This window comes from Rhamphochromis sp. 'chilingali' (assembly GCF_963969265.1).
Source record: "Rhamphochromis sp. 'chilingali' genome assembly, chromosome: 4".
Lineage (NCBI taxonomy): Eukaryota > Metazoa > Chordata > Actinopteri > Cichliformes > Cichlidae > Rhamphochromis > Rhamphochromis sp. 'chilingali'.
The window spans coordinates 20968359-20995324 of NC_137948.1; the positions used below are offsets into that span (position 1 = coordinate 20968359).

The 26966-nt window shown below is 43.5% G+C and overlaps 1 protein-coding gene across 2 annotated transcripts in view; it reads left to right on the top strand.

Moving 5' to 3' along the window:
* Positions 1-3079: 3079 nt before the first annotated feature.
* fam184b (family with sequence similarity 184 member B) overlaps positions 3080-26966 on the top strand; it is a 31845-nt gene continuing 7958 nt past the window's right edge. For both annotated transcript variants that reach the window (XM_080880310.1, XM_080880311.1), the window contains exons 1-15: positions 3080-3655; positions 9436-9624; positions 11822-12496; positions 13104-13239; positions 13588-13739; positions 13835-14380; positions 15463-15570; positions 15663-15961; positions 16699-16849; positions 19172-19291; positions 19518-19650; positions 20052-20182; positions 20315-20430; positions 24057-24413; positions 24553-24667. In XM_080880310.1, the coding sequence (XP_080736436.1) occupies positions 3389-3655; positions 9436-9624; positions 11822-12496; positions 13104-13239; positions 13588-13739; positions 13835-14380; positions 15463-15570; positions 15663-15961; positions 16699-16849; positions 19172-19291; positions 19518-19650; positions 20052-20182; positions 20315-20430; positions 24057-24413; positions 24553-24667 (3495 nt within the window). In that variant the 5' untranslated portion in view covers positions 3080-3388. The remainder of the gene's footprint in view (positions 3656-9435; positions 9625-11821; positions 12497-13103; positions 13240-13587; positions 13740-13834; positions 14381-15462; positions 15571-15662; positions 15962-16698; positions 16850-19171; positions 19292-19517; positions 19651-20051; positions 20183-20314; positions 20431-24056; positions 24414-24552; positions 24668-26966) is intronic.

Here is a 26966-nt window from a genome sequence, read left to right on the forward strand (position 1 = left end):
ATCAAACCCACTGAGAAAACACTGATGGTTTTTTTTTCACGGTTTTGAAATATTTAACAGATTTTGTAGATATGCAAAAATGTAATTTAAGGGTATTTTTTGATTTCCTCTGCATTATGTTTATACTTCAAAATGGCATTAGACTAATAATTATTAGTTGAGTTCTTGTGTTTGTTTGTTTTGCTAACCCTTACCTTTTTTTAAACTTTATTTAGCTTGGTTTCCTGCAAGGAACTAACTGAGGTGACTAACCACTTTTATGAAAGCATCTCTTTTACTTTATAACAACTGAAAACTTATTCTCCTTAAAACTATATAAATACATTAGGTAATCATGTGGATGAATTTCTGTTGTACTGATGTTTATAATTTAACCCATATGTGTAATATATTTGTCATTATCATGCAGCCAGTGTCCAGGGCCACAGCTGCTGGACAGCTGTGGAGGGGACAGCTCACCCATAAGGAGGGCAGAAACATGCTTCTGCACAGGCAGAGAGGGCTCCTTATTTTATGGCATCTATTTTTGGAAATTAATTTAATATAGATGGCACTCTGTCAGACTGTTTGCTTTAGACCTGTGTGCATGTAGGCCGGGGATTATCATGAAGGTGTATTATCTTATTAAATATTTATACAATACGGGGACAAACTATCCCTGCATTAGACCACATAGCTACAGCATCAGAAGCCAGAGGGATGAAAAATACCCCTGTGTATGTCTGTAAATCCTGCAAAGGTGACAAGAAATTGTTTGAGATTCAAACTCTGAATTAACTGTAAGGTAATAAACACAATGACTTATCATTTAGGTCTACATATTTAAAGGCTTGGTTAGCTGCTCCTAGTTTCTCCTGTTTGTTACATAATGTGAACCACCAAAGAATGTGGCCCAATAATCAGTTTGTTTCAAATAAACTGGGCTGTCATTAGATCAAAACTGGATTTATAAAGGTGGCACAGCAACACACACACTCTCCTGGGGAACATTTAGAAAAATGTTTAAGAGGAATGTTTCAGAAACTGAGAGATTTAGGCCCAAGACGGTGCGAGTCAACTGTGTCCAACAAAATTATCAGAAAAACGTAAGTGGCACAGAAGGTCTGGCCAAAGCAGGTATTATCCTGCCAAACTGCTCTGTCATAAATGTTTGTATATGTCTGTGCTTGAATAACACTCGGATGTGAAAGGGTTGATGCAAGCAGCCTAAACAAGGAGGATGTTATAATGGTTAAGTTGGTTTTGTATATTTCTGATATCATGTACACTTTGTGCCATAATTCACTGGCACTGTGGAAATAGGGAACAAAAATGAGATTTTCCATGCTCACCCACAAACTAGCAATGGTCAATTTCTGCCTCTTCCTGAACTTGGTTTTGCTGGAGGTCTCCTCTAATTAAGGAGATGTTCTTCTCATCATTGTCGAGGGTGTGCTCATAGGAGGACCATCTGCTTGTTAAGTTTGTCTAATATTGTAGTCTTTACCTCACAATATAAAACGCCTTGAGAAAACTGCTTTTTTTGTGAAGGGATAGTTTAATTGAATTGTATATTTTTCTCATTTTTATTGTTGCTTATTTGTGACACTTTTTATGCAAACAGCTAAAGCCAAAGGTTTTCTGCCGATCTGAAAAAGTGCCATATTATCTCCGGTATCATATCTCACCCTTCTCCAGAATAACCACACACATTTGAGTTGATCCTATCATATCAGGGTTTACTTCAGCATCAGCTTAAAGGCCAAGAAAATCTTGCATTAGAAATTGAAGATTTGAACTTAAAAGACAGTGTTCAATAATTAACTCAAGCACTTTAACAGATAACGTGCCTCACAGGCTCAACTTTATCTGTAAATTCATTGCATTTATAAAAAGGATGCAAGGACCAAAAATGATCTATCCTTAAACACAATTACAAAAACTAGACACTTCAGATTATCACATTTATCCTACGTTGTGACTGCCTGCCCTCTCCACGTCCTTTCCACCTTGGACCCTTGTGTTTTGTCATTCATTCTGTCTTCTGTGTGTATATATAGCCCTGCCCACTTTGGGAAGGGGTGAGGCACCCACCACATTGAAATTTGATCCCCACCTCCAAACATATTGTGCTATTATATCCATGCAATAACAGACAAAAATTGCAGATAAATTACAACCGGAAAAACTGTTTTCTCCCCGTCAACACATCACTGAAAATGTATATCTGCATAATGTTAAATAATATTACATGCAGTAAAATCTATTGGTTTAAAAGCCTGGTTTTGAACGATGGACATCCTCTCACGTACCTTTCCTTAATTTCTTTAAAAAAAGAAGAGTCCACTGTATTTTTGTCAGTAGTTACCTTTGTGCACATTAAAATCATTACAATTCACTAGATTTTCAACCAGTTTCAAGTGATTTTTAGTTCTGAAAGCATATTCTGATTTCCCATGAGCTCCCTCTGGTCGGTTATAACCCTTGAAAAAAAAAAATCATGTTAATGTCCCTGCATTTGGATCCTCTCATTACATCCTGACACTCTGCTGCATTTTTTTTTTTTAACCTGTCTCTGTCAGTCCACCAAACGCTATGAAAAACCGCAGCAACACATTTCTGGAGCAGGCTACACCTTTAAGGTGGAGAAATGAATATTTAGTAAATGGAGTCCACTCGTATAGTGAGTCACTGCGCTCTCATTTGCTTGCAAGGGTTTTCTTTGAGACAACGAGGTGTGCATGTGTACTTGGAAAGTAGTGTGTTTAAGAAACAAATGACTGTGTGGGAAGTTCCTTCATCTGTGCTAATCCACCCTTTATAGTGAGTGCTAGTAGTTGTTCTTTTTTTTCAATGAAATCAGTCCACAGTCAAAGCATGTGGTTTATCGTGTGCTCGTAGTCCACAGCAACTGACACTGCCCTCAGTGCTTCCCTTTTATCTGACTGATGGAGTAAAATCACACGACTGGACCCCAGAGACCCCCTCCTCCTCCTCCATCTCCCATCCGCGCGCTGATCGGCATTGATACAGCAGCTCCGGTAGGGGCGGGGCAGCACTGCAGCAGTGCGCCTCTCGAGCTGTCTCCGGTAATGTTCCATAGGATACGCACGCCCCGCTCCGCCCCTGCCGCGAGACAGGTGGTCGGACTGTACGCCTTCATCCTCCAGCGCTCCCTGTAGACTAAGAAGGAGGGGAAAAAATCCGTTGACAACAGGGAAAGGGTCGGTCGGCGCGAGCGCGTCCCCGATGGACTTCCAGCGTGTGACCTCGGCGATCACCGGGCGGGCAGCAGGAGAGGGGGGCAACAACGGGAACGCACGAGGAGAGCCCCGGCGATTTACTCCCAAATGTTTTGCAGCGGATTACTTGAGATGCCGTTCGCGGGAGAGGGTGTGCCGACGGGGGAATGAGATGCGCAAGTAAAAAAGTTGACACGATTTCTGGTGGGGATTTTCATCTGCGAGGCGGCGGGATCATTTCTGACTATCCTCCGGGCTGGGAAGTTCCCCTGGGGGGCTTCGTTATGGCTTCAGGCGCCGGTAAGGCTGCACAGCCCCCCGGGCCGGGCTCCGCCGTTAACGGGACTGCGGCAGAGTTCTCCCACATCGAGCAGGAGCTGTACGACTATCAAATGCACAGCAAGATGTGCAAGAAGATCGCTCAGCTCACCAAGGTAAGACCCGCCGGTGACACCGAGAGAGGGAGGGAGGCGCGCCGCCCGGATGTCACTCCTGTCAGGCTGACTGATGATCCGCTGGCTGCCTCACACTCAGACACGGACGGCGCGTCAAAATAAATGAAAATACACATGAAATCCGTAGTTTAAAATAAATAAATAAATAGTAATTAAAAAGGAGCAGGCTGGTAATAGAAGCTATAAAGTCGGTACATAGGTCTACACGTTTTACATTCTCGGGATAACGACGGGAAAACTTGGATCAGCTTCGTGACTGACAGCTGCAGATCCCGAGCACCAGACATCAGGCAGCAATTAGAACTGATGCAATTTTAATCAATCAGTAGATTTATGGATTACCTTCACCGTGCATCAATTTATAATCTGGGCGTTTAGGATATTAAAACAATTCCACAGCTCGCTGGGCCAGAGCCCAGGGTGATGCTTCTTTGTCTGACCAACAGAGAGAAAAACGACTCCAAAGGTGTGCTATCAATTAACTGTGGTGTGAAACAGATGAATCCCCACAGTTAATTAACAGCTTGGTACACCAACATGGCATTTCTCTGTGTTTATCAGGGAGTTTAACAGCTGCAGCAGCTGCATGTGAGGATTCACCCTCTCTGTATCTTCACAATAATGCTCACAGAAGTAGGGCATGACCCATGGCTTGTTGAGCTATGACAGTTACTGATGACTGTGCACTTCTCATCTTCCCTTGTGGATGCACCTCTGTGTCTTAAAAAAAAGGACTTCCTATCATGCACACAGGCCCAGGCAAACAAAGATGACACAGATGAGGGGTCAGCACTTGTGTCTGTGCTTGTTAGGAGAATTCGCCAGCCCCGTCCTTCAGCCTCTTGTGGCCCCTCTGTTCCTTTCCACCCTGATCTCCCTCCACAGAAGCCAGGACTTGTTTTTGTCTCCTCTGAAACTTCATGGCATGCCATGCCAGCCCCGCTTTAGCTCTGGGGCGACCACAGTAAATGAAACCCGGAGCGCGGCTGAAATATAAGAATCATCGATACACATATTTGGTGTGTTTGGTTTCCCCTGAGCTTTGGGATGCTGGGCATGTGGCACATGGTTTATTTGAGTTGTTTGGGGGGTGGAGAGCAGAGGAGAGGAAGTAGGAAATGGGTCAGCTGTGGTAACCTTATATATTTAATAACCCATATTCTGTGTGCATGGAGGCACACACGCACAAACACACCCGCACATATGGGCTTCTACTTAACACACCTCCTCACGTCTGCCTCTCTCTTCCACTCACCCATCCCGACTTGCACGATTCCCCCCACACACACACACCTCTCCCCCCATCAGTGAGAGCAGTCTGCCCTGGCTGAATGGGTGCTGCTAAAGATAAAACAGCAGCACGTCGGAGTGTGTTTACATGGCAAAAGAAGCCAATGGGAAGGAATTGAGAGCTGACATAAGGTTGCATGCACGCACACACACACACACACACACACACACACACACACACACACACACACACACACACACACACACACACAAACGCGACTACAGAGAGAGGAGTAGTGTCTCTGCATGACTCACAGAGATCAACAGTAGCATATTAAAGTGTGTGCTTATGTGCACACCTACACGTCAGACTGGTGGCTCTAATTCTGTCTTTGGATTTCCTGCACTTACCCTATCGAGTGTACACTAGGCGCTGTGTTCCCTGCTTTGTAATCCAGCACACCCAGTACCCTCTTTGATATGTGTGGAGGTATGTGTGAGAGTGGGAGAGGGCGGCTGATGTAAGAGAGTGTGTGTTTGTGTGCACGCTTGCTTTGTCTCTTTGCCTAACCTCTCCTCTGTGCACCGAGCGAGTCAAGTCTACGTCTCACTCCAGTTTCAGCTGCCTTGTCTCTTGCTCTCCTTTACACTGTAGACAGAATATTAATTTCATGCTTTGCTGACTATGAAGTTACTGTCAATGAGCACGGGCACTGGCTTGTGAGGCCACATGAATAACATTATCGACCGGCAGGATCGATAAGGGGATCTCGAGGCAGAATTTGCAGTGGCGGGCTCTCGCCGCTCTCTGGCCAAACTGCCAAAGATTTAAACCCAGAGAGCTGAATCAAAGTGTGAAGCTGTCTTTAATCCCACCTCCTAAAATAAATCCGATAAATACTGTTCGTGATGGCATGTAGTAGTTTTACTTAACTGTGTGAAAGCGGGTTTCCTTAAATCTGACCTTAAAGTGAGCTGACGCTAAACAGCAGCCACTGTCTGCGTGAATAAAAATGAACAGATAATGGTAAGCGCAGCGGTAGCAGACAAACGGAGCCGCTTAAGTGACTCATTCATGCTAGTGACATATAAATATCCTACCTATACTTTAAATAGGTAAGGCAGCAAACTTCTAGAGTAGCAGCAAGCCTCCTCCAACCCCCACCCGAGTGCATGAAATAGAACAAGAGTGGATTTTTCAAGTGCATAGATGTCACTGCTTCTATGATAAAGATAAAACATGTCATACAGATTTAGATCAGCGGTTTCCTACCTGTCCTGTAACTCTAAAGATAAAGCAGCGATAGCTGCTTAATACATCGCTGAGTGAGCTTGGGCTGATCACTTTTCCTTCTTAGATTAGGTCATGTGATTAATTTTCAGAGGAATGAAAAGGTGACTCTCGTAGGTCAATACTTCAGATGTACTCGATATGACAAATATGCAAAGTTACTAATAGGTCCCTCTTAAATCTATCTGAATGTGTGGTAACCATTTTAGATCCTGTTTCCAAGACATCAGTCTTCACATCTTTTAGCTTATGAGCTTGGTGCTGAAAAATTCCAGAGCCTCGACCTCGACACCGTCCAGCACCTCTGGGATAAATTGCCATGCAGACTGCAGGCTAGGCTGTATCATGTACCATTTGTAGATAACCTCACGTGTGCTGTTTTAGTTCAATAGGAGCAAATCCCGGCAGTCAGACCCCAAAATGTTGTGGAAATTCTGATTCTGATTTGGAAACTTTTCCCAGAAGAGTGCAGGCTGTTTCGACAGCATGTTAACGAACAGAGTTGGGTGTAAAGTTCAGGTGTCTGCAGGTGTACTTTGTAACCCCTCAGGGGTCCAAACCCAAGGATGGGAACCACTGGTCTGCATTATTAATAGGTATTATCTAATAACCTTCATTAAATCTCTTTTTTTCTCTATGCTCTCACTTTCAAACCAGCCAAAGAGGACAGCAAAGAACGTCCTCCCCCTTAGAGCCTGTCCCCGTTTCAGAGTCCTCTTCATTCCTCCCTGTCATGAGTCACTGTTTGCTAAAGTTTGCACATCGGTGTGACATACTCCACCAGCGTCTGATGGACAGGAGATAGAGAAATCTCACATTTGACACCAATACCAAAACCTGCTTTACAATAAATACATAACAGATTACTGGAGACTGACAGTGTCGAGGTAATGTAAATGTGTGTGAGAGAGGATTAATGACATGCACGCACGCACGCACGCACACACACACACACACACACACACACACACACACACACACACACACACACACACACACACACACACACACACATTGGGCAGAGACAGGGACACAGGGAATGTCCGGCAGGCCTGTACCAGCTGCAGACAGAGAGGCGTCTGAGTAAAATATGAGCCCATGTGTCTCCCGGATACAGTACGCGCATGCGTGTGAGTCCACACAAACACACACGCACACACCTCTGCAAGTGGATAAGTGAGACGTCAGGGTCACCAGGAGGAGATGATGACATGGCGCAGGGGGTAAAGTGAATAGTGGGGAGAAACAGGCCGTATTTCATAGGTTAGTAGCGCTCTATATGGAGAGGTTGAAGGGAGGCTCCATACATGCTGACAGGCATCGCTGCATAAAGCCTGACTGTCCGTGGCTCAGACACACAGTTTGTCAGTGTTACTATTTAAAGTCGAATATTATTTCGACTGGTGGAGAGCACTGTTGCCTTACAGCGAGGAGGTCCTGGGGTTGAATCCTCTGGGCTTTCTGTGAGGAGTTAGCATGTTCTCTCTGAGCGCTCCAGCTTCCACCAAAAGTCCAAAGACATCCATGTTTAGGCTAATTAGCAAATCTAGGTGTAAATGGCTGTCTGGGTCTTTGTGTTAGCAACGGCTGGAGATCTGTCTCCCCTTCCCATCTTTTCTATAGTTTTAGTTTTGGTCTCCGCTATGGTACATTTGCATAATTCACAGTACAAAATTGTTATTTTTTTTAGCTGGTTCTTGGTGCAGCCAGTTTGAACTCCTCTCTCTTTAATCCAACTCTCTTTTGATTGGCTGTCTTTCACAAACAGAGGGTTTGTGCAACCTTGTGTGCCCAAGATGATCAGGATATATTCTCCCTCTGACATTATTAAAACTTTCCATCCATCAATTTTCTTATATTCTTATATTTCTTATAGCTGTCATAGAATGAGAGGCAGGCTACAGCCATGGCACTATATTAGAAATTAACATGCATGCCTTTGGAGTCTGGGAGAAAGAGAACATGCGACACTCCACACAGAAAGGTCCTAGCCGGTCAGAGGATTCAAACCCAGCTGTGAGGCATCACAATGGTGCCGCATCATATTGATGAGATCCAGGAGAAGAAATAGTTTCTGAAAGCAGACTGAAACATTAGCTTTTAGCTCACAGGTGATTGTTTATACACATCCTGCCCTCATTACAGCCCCTGTTTAATATGTGACTCTATCACTGTAACAGGATATACGTGATAAAACACTGTATTGCTGTAATATTTGTTAGCATAAAGCTGCCATAAGGATATAACCAGGTTTGCTCATATGAGACTGAAAACCCTCATAAAATATTGAAGTTTTACTCTCAATACGTGCATATTTTTAACAAGGTGGCCATGGTCATTTTTAATCTTTTCATATCAAATTGTGGAAATTCATTATTTGCTCCATATCTCTCAACAATGACTCACCATTCAGGTTTCAAATATTCTGCATTTGGTTGCAAAACTAATAAAAGTGCTACACAAAAGGGCATTTTTTTCAGTCTCTTGACCTTTGGGATCTCTGCTGCGTTGCTTGATGGATTCTGAAGTCATCAGATTTTGGTGGATTAAAAAAAGGGGAGTTAACCAAGCAAGTCAAAAAATATTAGACTTGGTGGTTTATTTATGGAGGTAAGTGATCTAATATCACGTATCTGTAGAGTGGATACAAATGTGGACTTTTCAAGCACCATTCAGCAAGTGAAAAAAAGACACCTCAAAATAATCACAAAGAAGTCTGGTATTAACTTTCCAAGACTGAGGGAGTCAAAGGCATGCAGTTTGAAGCATGAACTCAACACACTGTGATGAGCATAAGCAATGCATTAACATTAAAAACGTCCATGAGTGGTGATTAGTTCGCATTTATCTGCAAAGATAAAGTGTCATGTATCCCTTAAAGAGAGGATAAGCTGCTGCTTTTAATGGACACGAGCTTTAGTGAATGTTTTTTTATAATCTGTAGTCAAAATGCTTATTTAACAATGGCTCGCACATTTAATAGAGGAAAAAATACAGTGAAACAAAACAAAACAGTTGAACATTTTAAAAAAAATGTTTTTCACATCACTTTTTAGAAGATGCCCTTCTTCCTCCACCTTATATACACAACACTCAAGTGGAAAAATAATGCAGGGAGGCAAGAAGACACAAACAAGCAAACATAGATTAATATCTTTCTAATTTTTAGTGTTTGTGTCTTGAAGGCTTAAATGTGCACAGCTCTTGAATCTTTGCCCTCTTGTTGCTGATGCTCCAGGTGATTTATTCTCTGAACATGAAGAATGAGGAGCAGGAGGCGGCCCTGCAGGCGTTGAGCAACGCCCACCACGACGAGCTGCACCGGATCCTGATGGAGACGTGCCACGAAGGGGAGGGGTCAGCCCTGAGGACACGCCTCCTGGAGCTGCAGGAATCTCTGGATGAGCAGCAGCGAGTCGGGGCCCAGGTGTGTGCATGTGTGAGTCCTTGTTTATGGGGTTGGGGGTCGGGGTCCTTGTTGTGTCTCTGTAATTTAATGTCTAACCTCCCAGTGAGGGCAGCAAATCAAACCTGGCCCTAACATGACCTACGGCAGCCAGCCTCGCTCAGAAAGCCCGTTACTTTACCCAGTCTTCATAATTTATATGCTGTGCACCACAATAAAACATCAACATGAATCGTAAACACCCACATGGCTTTCCTATCGAGTCCGCGGGGGGAAACAAAAAAGCGTCTTAACAACTAAATACATAAAAAATGCACACAGGGACCTAAAACTTTTATTTTGAAATGTTTTTCCTTGTTATCTGTCTGGCATGTCTGGCATCTGTCATGTTTTTTCATGTCCTACTGTCATTTTCTCGAGTCAAAGCATGTAGATCAGCGCGGGTCTGATACAAGAAAACACCTGTACAAACCTACCAGACTCACGTAGACAGGCTTTCAACGTATGAACCACAGGGATGTGTTTTTAAGTGAAACAGGCTACAGACAACGATAAGTGGCACACATCAAACAACCTGGAACAGGATTAATGCGCCAGTAAAAGAAAGCCTTATCGCCTTTAGAGCAGACGAGTGTCGTAGCGCCACTGGTGCAAAAACTATGAGAATGTGAGTGTGTCAAAACACTGCATGATATCTCTCACAGGTACCTATGAGCATAAATGACATAACATCTATATAATCACAAACATAACACTTATGCTAGTAAAATTTGTCTCTAACATCTTTAGTTTCGTAGTATTATCTTGTTTTGGCACTTTTTAAATCAGACTACTGCTGCTGAGATCTTCCGCACAACCGCCTCTAAGCCTTACACAAAATGGGCCAAAAAACAGAAAATATCCAGTGAGGTGAAGTTAAAATGCCTTGTTCATGATGTCAGTGGTCAGAAATGAATGGCAGGACTGCTGCAAGCTAATAGAAAGGCAACAGTAACTTCTTAAATGTCCACTTGTTAAGAAGGTGCTATGCAGAAGAGCATCTCTGAACACACACAAAGGACGACAGCAACAGAAGACCACATTAGGTGCAACTACTGTCAGATAAGAACAGGAAACTGAGGCTATGGTTTGCATGGGCTCCCCAAAACTGCACAACAGAAGATTAGAAAAATGTTGCCTGATCTAATGAGTCTCGATTTCTGCCGTGACATTGAGGCGATAGTGTCCGAATTTGGCATCGAAAACATGAAAGCATGGCTCCCTTCTGCCGTGTATAAGCGGTTCAGGCTGCTGATGGTGTAATGTTGTTTGGGATATTTTCACAGCACTCTTTAGGTACAGCTAACAAAGTGGCTGCTGAGTGAGCAGTGTTGCAGTGTATATTTGTTTTTGCATAAATATTACAATGTTACAGAAGAATTCCTGAAATTCACCTCTGGAAAATAATAATTTTATTCCTTATAAACTCCTAGCATGTGAACATTTTTTCAGTAAAAGCAGTGGTGCCTGGAGTCTATGTTAGCAGTGAATGGATAGCTAATAAGCATATAGTATTTGTTTATTTGTTATCACAGTATCGAACAGTGTCAACACACATTACTGCAGATCTAACTATTAAGAATAAGGGTTCCATAAATGCCAGAAAACGGCAAATCTTTGGGTTCAAATAAGGCTTATTTTGCAAAAAAAAAAAAGAAGTCATAGTTATATAACTGTATAGCTAATATAACTAATATGGAGCTATGTCAAAGAAACCCACACAGTGTCTCCCCCCTTGGTTTATAATGTTTGCAGCTTGCTGCATGTTGAGGCTTCTTTCTGATTTCTGGTTTTGTGACTTTTGAAGAAGTTTTTTGCGGCTCTGAGTTGCCTGAGCTCGACATTGCAGGCTGGTAATGATGTTTTGCCACATACTGAGTATTGTGTGAATGTCACAGCGTTACTACTAATTGGCCAGTCTGGCCTTTTACAAATGTTTTGTATAGTCTGTGTCCACACTGTTCGCTCCAGCCGTCTGTACAGTTCCCAGATCTCAGCATAGTGAAACACCTTTGAACAAGCATGCATTTGTTATTGCATAAGTGTCATTGTAGCATGGAACAAAGTGTGAAAGGCTTTTCCGAGAGTTGTTGGAGAAAAATTAGGTGCTTTTTAGGGAAAGTTGTCACTACCAAAGGTTTATATGTGTGAGTTATTCTCTCGTCCTCTGTGGCTCCAGGTGCAGGCGGACTTTGAGTTCTTCCGCATCCAGGCGGAGGAGAGGGAGCGTGAAACGGAAGCAGAGCTAAGAAAAGAGTTTGAGGAAAAGCTCCAGGGTGCGCAGGAAAACCTGCAGGAGGCCAAGGCCCAGATCAGTGTTGCCCAGGAGGAAAACCTGAGACTGAGCAAAGAACTGGAGAATGCTGAGGAGCAGATCCAGCAACTGGATGCCAAGTGCGAGGAGCTCCAGAAAACAGTCGTTGATGAGGAGAAAAACAGGAAGGAGGAGGATAGGCAAAGAGAAGATGAGGAGGAAAAGAAGAAGGAGGAGGAGGAGAGGAAAATGGAGCAGTGTGAGGAAAGGATTAAAGCCCTCCTGGAGGAGCTAAAGGCACTAAAGGAGGAGAGGGGTCGAGCGGAGGAGGAGAAGAGGCGAGCCGTGAAGGAGGAGAGGGAGCAATGGGAGCGAAAGGTGAACGATCTAAACGAGGAGGGAGAGGAAATGAGGAAGAAGATAGAGGCGGAGTGGAGGGAAGAGCGGCAGAGGTGGGAGGAGAGGGAAGAGGAGGAGAAGAAAGGGATGCACAGCGCTCTGCGGGAGAGGGTGAAGAGGGCCGAGGCAGAGGTGGAGAGTCACCTGGAGAGGCTAGCCGAGAGCAAGAGAAACACAGTGAAGCTGCAAGAGCGAATACAGGTACGCGCCTTTTCTCTCGTCCCTGCGTGCATAATCCAACGCTGGGAAGGGAAATTGAAATGTTGCAGCTTCCTGTCTCTGATGCGCCCAGCTAATAGTGTTGATGGGAAAGAAGGGACTGAAGTAGAAGCAGAGCTGGGGGGTGGAGGGTGAGCGGGGGTGGGGGAGGCATCTTGCTTGTCTAACCACAAGCTGCCTTCCCTGAGTGTTATTCCCACTGCCAACTAGCTGCTAATGAGGAGCAGGATAGATTCGCTGCACCACCTCACGCATGAGCATTAAGAAGCCCTGTGAGAGCTGGCATGGAGCTGACATGCAGTAAGTCCTCACAGCAGACCATTAAAGGCTCGCAGCTGGGCAAGACAGCACCCTGACTCACCACATTTCATCCCTCATTTTTTTTTCTGTTTGTCTGATTGTGTTCACTCCCTCCTCCCTCATCTGTGTCAAATTTGCTGTCAGCCTCTCTCTCTCTCTTTCTCGTCTGTTTCTTTTTCCTTTTCTATTCCCTCGTGGCCTTTTGTCAACATGCAGTACTATTCCGCATCGCCTGACCTTAATTGCCCTCATGCTAAACTCCTTCCTGGCCTTTATCCCTCCCTTGCAGGACTTGGAGGAAGAGCTGGAGCTGGATCGCAGGCGTGTGTCTGAGGCCGAGGGCGTGGCCAAGCGGGCTGAAGAGGAGCTCGCTGTAGCCAAGGAGCGGCTGCTGCTGCAGGAAGACGAGCTGCAGAGCAGAGCAGGTAGTCTGCCTCTCGCACCTGTCAATCTTACCTGCCCTGCTCGAAGCGAGCTTGCAAAAACTGAAGCTGTGCCAGGTGCACGTCCCCATTCCTCATTCAAACCCGCCGTTAATTAAGTTTTCCACTCACGCTGCCATAATATGTAGAGAAAATGTAACAAATTATTCATTCCTGCTCAAAGGCAAACAGTTTCATCAAACTGGCATCTCACCCCGTCAGCACAAAACTCTGAGTTTTATTTATTGCACAGTAATGGGTTTTAATTCAAACCCTTCCTCAGTCAGAACTGGTCAGATGATCCATTCTGCTTCTGCTATAGACGATCAATCAATCACTTTTGTGTGTTAGAGGAGCTGCTGAATCGAGGAGGCTGTGAGGTGTGTGTGTGCACTGAAATGGAGGAGCTGAGGAGCCAGGTGAGTCGTCTGCAGAGTAGGAACAGAGAGCTGGAGCTGCAGAGCAGCGGCCGCAACAGCGACCACGCCAGGCAGATACGCCAGGTAAGCACGCATACACATGCACATATGGTAAAACTGCAATGTGGACAAAAATATAAGCACAGCATGAATGAGTGTGCTGTGTTGTGTGTTTATAGCACGCTGAAGCACTGTCCAGTTTGCGCTCAGAGATGGTGAGAGCCCAGACAGAAGAGCTGCGTCGCATTCAGAAGCACGCGGACGACGAGCGGGACAAACTGCAGAAGGAGATCGAAAAAGAACGAGAGAGCCTGCGGAGGGAGCGGGAGCAGGAGAGGGATCAGTTCGAGAAGGAAAGGAACCGAATACGGCGAGAAAGAGACGAGGAAAAGGAAGCGCACCACAGACAGCTGGAAGAGGTCAAGGATCGTGTGAGGAGAGAGAAGGAGGAAGAGGTGGACCGCCTGCGCAAAGAGCTGGAAGTGGAGAGGGTCCGCATTCGTTCCCAGCTCGACAAGAACATCGAACAGGTCGAGGCGGAGAGAGCCGGCGTGCAGCTGAAGCTGGAGGAGGAGAAGAAGAGGCTGGCGGAGAAGGCCGAGGAGGACAGGAAGCGACTGAAGGAGCAGGTGCGGAAGGCGATAGAGGAGGTGATGAGGAGACACGCGGCTGAATTAAACGGCGTCCAAGAAGCTCTGAGCTCTGAGAAGAAAACCAACCAAGAGGTCAGCATGTGTCGGCACACAAAGAGTTCTCTGCATTTAACTTTAACAGACATCATCAGTGATCATAACAGGAGAAATCAGGTTAGAGAGGAAAACTGGAGAAAGAAGCTGCATTTTTGATACCACTTAGTGACCTGACCTGTTTAAAAACTGAGGCTATATATCATAAATATATATATCATAAATGAGCATTAGTAATTTTGCACTGGAACCCAGTGAGATGGTGCTAAGAAGTAAGAGGAGACTGGCTCTGTATTAGGACCAGACACAGATTCTTTATAATGTGCACTGCTTGCATCTCAAATTTAAAAACGTCCTGCTGTGGAATCCGAAAAACACAGCCTTCATTATTTTTAGTTTCAGTCACTCTTTGGATGTAATTATTTTTGATATGAGCACAAACCGTTGCCAACACAGTAAAAATCTCCCTGCCTGAAGTCAACCACATACCGTAAGCCATGAGGGTCGAGGCAAAAGTTCACCCATTTAATCCACAAACCTGAGAAAAAGTTTGCACGGCTCGGGCCACCGAGGAGCGTCGACAGTAACCAGGTTACTGAAGTTCACAGAAACGCAGCGCCTGAGTTGCACAGTCGAGCCTCAGCGGGGGTGCTGCCTAATTAAAACAGAGCTTCTAAATATTTTGGGCTTGCGTCGCTTGTCAGCAACTGACGATGTTGAACAAAAGTTTCCTCTTTTTTTAACCTGAATATCTTCAGAGTAATTTGAAAGAAAGGGATTGTGGGAAAAAATCTGTGAACGATTATGTTTGTGTAGCAAAAATGCTTTCCTTTGATCCAGTTAATTCTCTTGTGACCCCCCTAGGGAGAGTTCTCGCCCCCAGATTGAACCAAAAGAGAAATTTAATAGACGTTTTTTGCTCCCAGTAAATGTAGAAATTTAAAGATTTTATCATATAATTGCCTACCCTTTGAGCCCTCTTATCATGTTCACTTCATTATTACTAATTATTAATTAGGCTCACTTGTAAGAAGATGACAGAAGGGTAGGGTCGAGTGTTAAAAAGGAGATTCTTTGCTAATGTAATAATAGTTTTGATGAGGATGAATGTTTTTATGAAGGTGTGCGTGCGTTTGGAAGAGGAGAGGAGAGCTGCTGAGGAGCTACGCAGCAGGATGGAGAAGGAAAGAGAGGAGCTGAGGACGAAACTGAAAGATGCCACCAGTGAGGTTAGAAGTCAGGTTACGCTAACTGAGAGTAAAACATCAGCTGTAGTTCCTGTGACATGTGAAGAGAAAGAGATATGTTCCTGTGATCTCAGATCTGTAGGTTGGAGTCACTGATCCACCATAAAGACAAGAAAGACAAGGCGACCCCCGATGCTCCATCCTCGGGTGGACCGCAGTGCTCCCGTCTGGAGGAAGAGCTCCATCAGGCTCGGAGTCGACTGGCTCGCATTCAGGACGAGGCCGAGAGGCAGCGGGACAGGCACCAGAGAGAGATCGCATCCCTGAAAGCTGACAGACATCGGCTGGAGGAAAAAGTCCTGGAGCAGAGCCAGATGAACACGGAGAGGAGTCTTCTAGAGCAAAACCAGAAGCACACAGAGGACCGGATCAGGTAGCAGATCAAACACAGACCTTCCAAAGCTGCTCAGGCTTCCATTACAAAGTCTGCTTGTAATCAGCCCCCCCGCTCACCTAAATGATCTTTGGGAAACATCAGAGTCAGGAAGGAAATCACTCGAATTGAAGCTCATTTCAAGTTTGAATAAACTTTATTGACTTGGACCGTGTTATAACAGAGCTAACGCACGCCAAGGAATTAGATGTAGCAGCAGAAAAAATTCTGTGTGAGCTGGTAAACGGTGTCGGCACATTAATGAAAATTAAATCAATATCACCAATTAGTCTGCCCTCCCCGACAGATGTATTTTATTAGCCTGTTTTTCACCATGTGCCGACAGCAATTAGAGCATATGCGCAAACAAAAACCAGCCCTCTGTATTTATTTTAAATGTGTTTGATCACTCGAAACTATCAGTTTACACGCAGTTCCCCCTTCAATACATGTCCTTTTTTTCCCCCTCATTCAAACACACCCATTAAAAACCGACCTGTCAGCTGACGGTATAACAGGTTATCTTATTATCTTAATATGGCAATGCATTAATATAAAACTCAGATTTTATATTTATGTGCTTTATGGAATTGGATGCTCCTCTGCATGTTTGCTGCAAAAAATAAATAGGAACTGCTTTGCAATGTTAGATGGCATATAACCAGAAGACATTTTAACAAGTCATTTTGCATGTAGGTTAGCTGTGTCTCACTCTTTGTTCTGATGCATGCCTCCAGGGCGGAGTGCGAGGATCGTCTCAGAGCAGAGTTCAGGATAGAGATGAACGCCGCCGTCGCCGAGAGCGAACAGAGATGGCAGAGCCGGGAGGAGGAGCTGCAGGCTCAGATCTCTGAGCTGCAGGGTCAGCTCACCGAGCTAGAGTCGCAGGTGAGCCCTCTGCAAATCGAATTATAGAAACCCATTTGTGATGCTTGGCCCTGATTGTCTCTTTAGAAACGTAATCAGGCTGTTTTGCCATTCTGCTTTGGCTTCATTATTCAAATTTTGCCTGAACAGATGAAAAATAATCAGGCGGGTTGGCAGCATAGCTGATATCTTGAATCAGGCATATTTATTTAAAAACAGAGACGTGCAATTAAGGTTCATTCACTGCAAAAGAGCTGCGTGACTCATGTTCTCAGAGCAGCGCTGGGATCCAGCGTTAAAATAAATACGGTGGGATTTCGGCCGCTGGAAGTGCCGTTATGGAAGCTGGGGATCATGGGAGTGGCTGTCCAAACTGTTCTTTTCATCTGAGCCAGAGGTCTGAATCATTGTCAGCTTTGCAGCTCTTGCTGAAAACCCACGACCTGCCACACCAGCTTGGCTGAAGAGGCGTGCTGACGCGTTTGTTCAATTGATGATGAATTGGTGTCTTTGTAACGACAGCAAACTGAGACAAAGGGAGACATGTTGTTGAAACATACATACATATTTTCCCCTTTGTAAATCTCTGTTTTGTAAATATGGACAGTGTAATTTTCATGACTTTTCTTTTAGGTTATTATTATGTAATGATTTTAGTGGTCGAGCCCTCTTGGGATCAAATTGGGCTGAATGTTGTGCATGAGTTAAATCGGTTTGACAGCCCTAGACTAACTCTTAATGGAACTGCTGCAATGTTCATAGTTGAGTTGAATATTTTTTTCCCCTCCTGAGGCAAAGATGATGTCATCATCCTGTTTTGACAGACCAATGACCCAAAAAAATATTCAGCTTTCCATCCTAAATGATGGAGAAAAGCATCACTTGCATCCTCAGCAGGGTCATCGGTTGTTTTGGGTCTTTTACATCAGGGGTCCCCAATCCCAGTCCACGAGGGCCGGTGTCCCTGCAGGTTTTAGATCTCACCCTTGGTCAACACACCTGAATCACATGATTAGTTCATTACCAGGCCTCTGGAGAACTTCAAGACACGTTGAGAAGGTAATTTATCCATTTAAATCAGCTGTGATGGATCAAGGACACATCTAAACTGGGACTGGGATTGGGGACCCTTGTTTTACATCCTGTTCTCTGAGCCTGTATCCATGAGATATTAGTCCTATATTGGTTCTGGCTTGTCTGTAGTGATCTGAAGTCATTTGAGGATTTCTTCACTGCTGCTCACACTCTGTTGATGGCTTTTCTTTTTACGTGATAACCCAGAAGCTGTAGGCTTTGCAAAGCAATTCACATTAATCTCCCAATTTGAACACTTGCTTCTTCACCAGTTTGTATTTCCCCCTTTTTCCTATCACTGGCCCATCCAGTCCTTCCAGGTTCCAGAGTGGTCTCTGCAATGTTTTTAGGAAATTTGACTCGGTTTCCCAAGCCCATTTTTATCTCCCACTAACATGCTGTTCCTAGGAGGCATTTGTAGATTTTCCTGCTTTAATAAATGTGACACATAATCCAAGCGATGGTTTGTACACGCTCTGCCATGGTATTTATTTACTCTAACGGAGCGCTCAAAGCAATTTTTACTTCAGGCCACATTATTCTTCTGTGCCTTAAAGCGCTTTTTAACCATCACACACACACTCACTCAGATGGATGCATCAGGGACAGCAGCCCTTTGCCAAGCTTAGGCCATGCTTCTCTTCCCTTGGCACAAGGGGTATGTCGGAGTTGTTGGCTTCCAGAAGAGGTTAGATGGCCTGGGTAAAAAGTCACACACATGCTAAATTTTAAATTTACATAATACAAATTTACCTGATACATATCCAGGTCAGTTTATTAGCTGTGTTAAGTGCTTTGTAGCCTCTAAAAACAGTTGTGTAAACTCTAATCTTTGCCAAGTCTGAGAACATGACCCTGACTTTGTGTCCATCACGCCTTTGCTTTGTCTTGTAGCTTTCTGTATGGCAGAAATCCTGCATTTCAAACTTGAATGAGGACTTTAAAAGATGTGGGTGTTTACGAGGCAAAAAGAGTCTCTCTTATTGTATTTTAAGTGTAGGAAACAACAGCTCTGGATGCGCTCTAGAAAGTTAAAGTCGGGATGTTTCATGTAATCCGTTCAACTTTTTGGGCGTGCGATGCTAAATTGTTGGAGGGCTCTTCTAATTTGTTCCATAAGCCTGCTTATTTATTCTGTTTGAGTATGCACATCCTAAAACAAAAGTGGCATCTCCATTTAATTCTTGCTACAGACTCATTATCTCAGGATTACTTTGACAGCATGGAGAGCCTTAAAAATCCTTTGCTCCCAATTTGTCACCAATGCAGGCAGAGAAAAAGAAGGCAGGCCAGGGAGATGATTGCCACGTGAATCCTGAAATTGACAAGCTGAGGAAGGAGGTCCAAGACACAAAGGAGATAAACAAGAAACTGAGGGAGCTGCTGCAGGTACGCACATGATGCACAGTCATTTTTAAAAATCCTACGCGCGCCCGTTCATAGATTTTCTCTGTGATGAATAATTTAGCAGCTTTGATGAAAGTGCCGCAGTGAATAGGCAACATTATGTTGGTCTGTGAGTGTGTGTGCGCGTTTACTGCAACAATGGGTTTTTGTGAGCTTAAGAAGAATTGCTGCTGTGGTTCTAAAAAAAAAATGTGTTCATTTGTTGGAGGAGCCCCAAACGCAGTCGCTAGCCGAAGAGAGACACAGTCATGCCATGGCGCTGCAGGCGTTAGAGAGACGGGCAAAAGAAGAGCTGCTGTCTGAGAGGAACAGACTTCAGACAATGCACCACCTGGAGCTGGGTAACACACACACACACACACACACACACACACACACACACACACACACACACACACACACACACACACACACACCCATTAGCATTAGCATAAGCACATGCAGGCATTAACACACTCTGGATAGCATGTACACAGCTACATGAGCAAAATAAGCAAGCACACACACACACACACATGCACAACGATATACACATTGCATTGAGATTATAAATTCAACAGTGAAGTTGCCATTGCCATGGATACACTTCACCATGGCAACAGCAGAAGGGTACCTGTAACAGTGGGGCCCATTGATTTTGTTTTCGGTATGTGGTTTTGTGTGTGTGTGTGTGTGTGTGTGTGTGTGTGTGTGTGTGTGTGTGTGTGTGTGTGTGTGTGTGTGTGTGTGTGTGTGTGTGCAGATAAGCAGCGAGCAGAGCTGACCCAGCAGCACACGGAGTGGAGCAGACAGATGACCCAGAGACACATGCAGCAGATAGAAGACCTACAGGCTCAACTACAGGCGCACACACAAATGATGGCTCTGCAACAGGTAAATCACCCACACCGTGTGCGCACAAACACACACCTCTTGGCCTCAATACCTGTGATTCATTGCCTGTAACTCCAGCAAGTCAACTTCTGTTGTCTACTACTTTATTCGTGTGTGTGTGTGTGTGTGAAGGATTTGAAGCAGCAGAACCAGTATCAGGTGTTTGAGCGGCAGCTGGACGAGAGTCGCTGCGCCATGCTGGAGCTGCAGAGAGAAAACGCAGCACTGAAGAAGCAGTTAAAGGAAAGGTAGGGACGGTAACACTGAGTCCATCAGTCAAGGCGAAAGCCATCGATTTTACAGAGAAACTATGAATGTTTGGCATTCACAAAAATACTTTCCACCTAATTTCTTGTCAGTTTAAATAGTTTGATGGAATTGTTTTGCAACTGGGACCAAAGTGACAACTAAATGAATTTGCAGTGAATGGCACACTGGAAGCAGCAACGTAAAATAAGAAATCATGAATGACTTAGCTTAGCGAACCAAGCAAAAACATGGCAGCTAAAGTAAATCGAATGTGTTAATTGTGCCAGAATCAGACATGGACCCAAATGCAGATTAAATCAAATCAACATCAAATCAATTTATTTATATAACACTTTTCACAGGATAAAAACCACAAAGTGCTTCACAGTAATATAAAACAGAAATACATAAAATACATTAATAATAAAACACACAGCACAAATCTAATTAAAAGCCAATCTAAATAAAAGAGTCTTAAGCTGCTTTTTAAAAGAATAAATACAATCAAGGCAACGTAATGATGGAGGGAGAGCATTCCACAACCTGGGGGCCACCGCTCTAAAAGATCTATCACCTCTAGACTTAAAACGAGTTCATAAAAAACTGAGCAAATGGAACAAAAATCAAACAAACTTTATTTTAAAAAGCTGATTACTGTGTTAACAAGCAGGTAGGAACTGAAGGTGAACGGATACCAAAACACAACAGACAAGACACACACAAACCCACACACAGAGAGCTGACTGAGGATGAGACTGCGGTTCGATCCAGACACGGAGCTAATGAGGGCGGGCAGACAGTAACAAAGGAGGGCAAAAAAGAAAGGAAAACATGAAAAATGAAGCAAAATTGCAACAAATTGCTTGAGCAAACTAATGTTCAAAGTAAAAGAGAAAACAACTAAAAGACATGAAGACTAAAACCAAACATGATGACAGAGACAGGGGAGGAAGATAACACCAAGAGCGAACAAACTGGTGAGCTTGTATATTTTTAACTGCACTAGCTGTTCCCAGCTTCTCACAGTCTCTATGTTAAGCCAGCCAAAGCTCCTCCCTGGAGCTTCGCGTTTACCCGTCATCTCATCCAAGTTTGGAGGAAGTTTGCTAAACTTTTCCTTGGAGCTCTGAACACAGACCAGGATGTTGGAAATGAAGTCCCACACCCGAACCCAAACCTGTGACAGCTGCAGAGGAAGAGGACGAAGGAGACAGAATAAAGTCAAAATCCCCCAAAAAACCCAAAAACCCACCAGTCTTACAAATGTTTCTAAACACTCAAGTCACATGACCACAGCAAATTGAGACCCAAAAGGTCTTGGTGCTGCATTTGGACTTGGAAAAAGTAAAAAATATTTGTTACTATAAATAGTAACAAAAGAGTTAAATAATAACATTAGTCATGTGATAGTGTAACAATAATATTCATCTTCTGTAAGCATCGTGAGCTACATTGTTTAACACTTCATTCCACTGTGGACGAAACATCTCCCACAAGTATCTCCTGTGTGGCTACCACAAGAAGCACAGCAGACTTTTATCTTATAACATGTTTTTTCATGCACCACACTGATTTAATAAGCAGCTGAAGCAGCCTCACGTGTGTCAAAACAACAGGGTTACATTAATATTTGCTGAAACACTTCATTAGCGACACAGCTCGCTATCGTCAATGATCCCAGTTTTTAATTTTTTTTCGCTTGTTTGCGGATTTCTCCAAAACACATGGTGATCATAATTATTTATCATAATTATTGAGAGTCTGGTGTAATATGTAGCTTTCCTGTGACATTCTTTCACAATATATGATAGAAAAAACTAGGATGTAGCTGTTGCTGTGGAAAGAGGTGATTGCTTCCAAACTTCGATACAGTTCAGACAGCGTTGCCTCGAATGTTTCAGTGTTTGTTTCGCAAGGCCTCACTTTACCATTCACCACAATGAAGTTGAGGGGTGAAAAGCAGGAAGGCCCCTACAGTAAAACAGAGAAAAACCCCAAATTAGACGACAACCTGTGAGCAAGCACTTGGCGACAGTGGGAAAGAAAAACTCCCCTTTAACAGGAAGAAATCTCCAGCAGAACCAGAGTCAGGCTCAGGGAGGGGCAGCCATCTGCCATGACATCCAGCACATGATCTAGAAGAGCGGTGTCAAACCCATTTTAGTTTGTTGGCCGCATACAGCTGGTATAATCTTAAGCGGGCTGGTCCATTAAAAAAATGTTGCCCAAGGAAGACCTCCAAATCTTTTCCCCTTTCCTTTAGTGTAAATGCATTTTAAATACATTCACATTTAATGAGCCATCCTTTTATGAAAGTGATGATGAAAAGCCTGGGATGTCTCAAGAAAAATGAGTGCAATTTAAACAGCACCTCTGAGTTTTTCCACATTATTAAAGAAATCTGTCAGCCCTGCTCCGTCGGCTTAACCACTTTCTAAGACATAAATTTGAGAAATGAACCGGCAGCTCATCACTCAGACTTTGTCCTGTAGTTTAACAAACAGAACGTTACAGTTATTAAAAAAAGAGAAGTCCCTCTTTCAGACTCTGACCAGTACATATCTTAAGGGTTGTCCACACAGGAAACGTTTCACTCTTCACACATCGCTTTGTAGCTGGTGCTTGGTTGCCTACGTAACTCTCTAATGTATCTACTACTCTGTCATACGTTAATCAAAGATTTTGAGAAAGGTTTAACTCAGGACCCACCCAGTTTGCATCACCAGTTATTTCGTTCATTATTCCTGCAGTTGCTGAACGTCACAGACTTTCTGTGGTCTCGGATTGTCGCTGGTAACTTCCTGTGTGGATATCCTTTTACTTCAGTCCTCTTCTTATTCTTCTCCTCCTTTCGGCTGATCCCTTTTGGGGTTGCCGCGGTTGATCATCTGTCTCCATCTCACTGTATCCCTAGCATCCTCGTCTGTGACACTGACCCTTCACTCATCCACAAATCTTATCTGAGCTCTTCCTCCTGTTGACAGCTCCGTCTTCAGCATCCTTTGTCCAAAATATTCTCTATCCCTCCTCTGCACAAACCATCTCAGCTTTGTCTCTTTTACTGTGTCTCCATACTGTCCCTCTGATATAGACAGAAAAGAAAAATTGACACCTTTGGTCTGGATAAACCTGAGAATTTGGTGTTCAGGGCACGTTGTATGCACCCTCACCTCTCGGGTAAATACTTTGACACTGACATCACAACCATGAGTATCCACTGATACCAATCTGATGCTGTCTTTTCCCTCGCTTCAACAGCTAAGCTGTGAATAATACATTTGTCTGGACACACTTCATAGCTCCAGATATCAGTTGTGAAGCTAAGCTTGGCAAAACTATCTAAGCAACATCTGTTACTGGAGACACATCTGTCTTTACAGCACATCATTCAAAGTTTAGTTAGCTGATGCAAATGGATTATATTAGACTATAGTTATGCAGTTATTTGGCTGGTAGACAACATTACTGAAAATGTACTGTAGTATATGGCAAAATAGTGCAGAGGTATCGTGTACGTCTTCTTTTTGTGTAGATTTTTAGCAACCAGCAAACACCTCTTATTTTGTATTAAAGATGCCACATGCGCCATTGTTTCCACTTTTTTCCTCTGCTGTGTCCTTCTTAGCTCAGTGCAAAAGAATTCAGAGGCCGAAGAGAAAGAAGAGGAAAGCGCACAAATAAGGAAGAACAGGGACGCCCAGCTGGAGGAAGAAGCACAACGTCTGAAGGAGGAGGTGGAGAAGCTGAGAGTGGAAATGGAGAAACTCGAGGAGTCGCAGAAGCACTGGGACGAGAGAAAAGAGGACGACATCAAAGAGGAGGAGCTGGACGAGGAAAAGAGAAAGGAGCGGGAGGAGGAGAAGAGGCGAGAGGAGGTGGAGGAGATCAGGAGGGAGCACAAGCGGGAGATGCAGAGTTTGGTGTCCGAATACAGCAACGCGCAGAGTCACCTGCAGGCGCGAATCGTGGCCTTGGAGAATGAGTGAGTAGAGGAGAGACCCGAGGAGATAAGACACCCGGAGGGCTGGAGGGGTCGGGGGTGTGTGTGTGCATGTATGGGGGTGAAAAGGTGTGCAGGTATGTGAGAAAGGTGTGTGTTTCTGTATATGATTTAACTGCAGGCTGCGAGAGCGGGAGGAACGCTGCAGGCGGAGGGAGCCTCGATGTGACGACCTGCAGCTGGGGAGACTCCAGGAGAGGCTGACGGAGAGAGACCAGCTCATCAAACGATTAGTGGTGAGAGCACACACAAAAACCATCACATTAACGCAAAACCTATGACTTTTTTAACCCTCAAAGATCCAAAAATGACCGAGTGGGGTGGTTTATGATCCTGTTATTTAAACAGAAGCACTTTTTTTTTTGAATAGTTCAACTTGTTTTTTATCTACTTATATTTATCTGTGGCAGATATTATAAGTATAGTTTTCTATGGTTAGCATCAGGGCTTCTGCAGCAGTGCATCCCTGTACTCTGGATATGTTAGGCATGCTTCACTGCAAAAATACTTATAGATAGATTTTACTTGGACAACATCAGACACTTTTTAATGTAAAACAGTGAGTATACCTGATACAGTCCCACAAGATATGTTGTTGATTTCAGCACAGTCTGACTGTTCCAACTAACCCTGACAAGAACTGTTAAAAAGTATATGAATCCATTCATCAAAAAACTTCAAATCTAAAATTTCCGCCCATCGTGCCTGTCTTTAGGGCTGTATTCCCTAATTGCATCGAGACAGTCAGATTTAGTTTAGGTTTTTTGGTTTTTGAACTTTCTTTATTGACGATATGAGCATAGATATTACAGAAGATCAAACAACAACAACAGTAGGAGAAAAAGGATGTTAAAGAACATAATACAGACAGATTTTTCATGCCTTGGATTTGTTAAAGTTGTCAATAAAGGGTTGTGATATCCCAAAGAATAAGTCCCAATTTTCCCTTTTCCAGCTGTAAGTGGTTAGTTACATCTCTCAGCAGGGTTAGCTGGGTCGGTGGTTTGTTTTGCTTTCAATTCAACAGAAAAAGTCTTTGTATCAGCAGCAAGAGCACAAACTGAACCAATATATACCGATTATTTCACAATTCTAAGGTTGCCACCCTAAACCCAAATGGTGCCAGAAAAAACAGGTGACATCAGACAAAAAAATGAAGTATCTGTGATCAGTTTTGGTGGTTTGTTGCAAAAGAATGGGAATGAGTTTGCATACATCTGAAAATATCCGATTTGGGATGATCAAACACATTCAGTTTTTTCAGACATGTAGAGGAACACGCTGTGCAGTGTCACACCTAGAATCAGAGCTTTCATTATGAAATCACATAAGTAAAACTCTGCTTTATTTTGTACCTTTTTATTTTCATTTACTACAATATTTAGTAATTTAACCGCTTTTATAGTAAAAAGAATTTTCTTTCCTGTATGAGAGACCTCAGAGAATATAAAAAACATTTTTTGCGCAATTTTGGGGTTTGTCCTTCTAACCTAAATGTGATAGTTAGTGTTGGAAAATTACAACCATTTCACCCATAATGCTTAACAACATACATCTAATTTATTTACTGGTTTGTAAAAAACTACACACAACTTTCCGTTGCTCTTGCCATGCCAATGGGCCAATTTGTGTTAGAAATAAAATAATATGAAAAGTTTCAGGAGAAGTAGAAGTCGACAAACTCACGAAACATCACAACAGTAGTTTAAATAAAGGAGAAAAAAAGGGGCAAAAGGAACCAAATAACAAAAAGATGCTACAAAAAATAATAAAAAATAAATCCAAGACAGAAGACTAAAGCTCTACTGGTTTTCAAAAGAATCCAAAAATACTACAAAGAGAGCAGAAACTAAACCGAGCACAAACAGGAAATGGTAACCTGTCAGGATCACAGCCGAGAAACACGGGCTGGAAATAGACAGACTGAAATACAACCGGGAGAAGGCGAGGACTGCGAAACGGAGAACTAAATGACTGATTAAGCACATGTAAAACCAATAAGAGTGAAGAAGAAAATCACAGTGGAGCGAAGAAGACAGAGACAGGAAGTAAAACTAACAGAGACACAGTGTGACTCGCAAAAGGAAAAAAGTAAAAGAGTCTGATGTTTATTATTTATTCATCATCTGTGCCATAGAACTCCATTGTTGCACTTGCAGACACACACACACACACACACACACACACACACACACACACACACACACACACACACACACACACACACACACACACACACACACACACAGTCTTGCCAAAATTACTCACTACTGTAGCAAATATGTATAAATACTCGGCTGAAAATAGTCCTCATTAATTACCCTATTTACTCCTGTTTGAATAATGATTGCTGAAAACTACAGTGCCCATTAGTTTTTGGAAATGAGTCAGTCTTTTAAACAATAAGACTTTATAATTGTGGCCTTTTTTTAAAAATAGTGCTGACTGCCACAGCTGGCCTGTCAAAGTTGGCTAGTTGAGGCTTTTTAATGGATTTGCTAACAAAATGAATCTTTAAATGTTTGTATTGTCTCT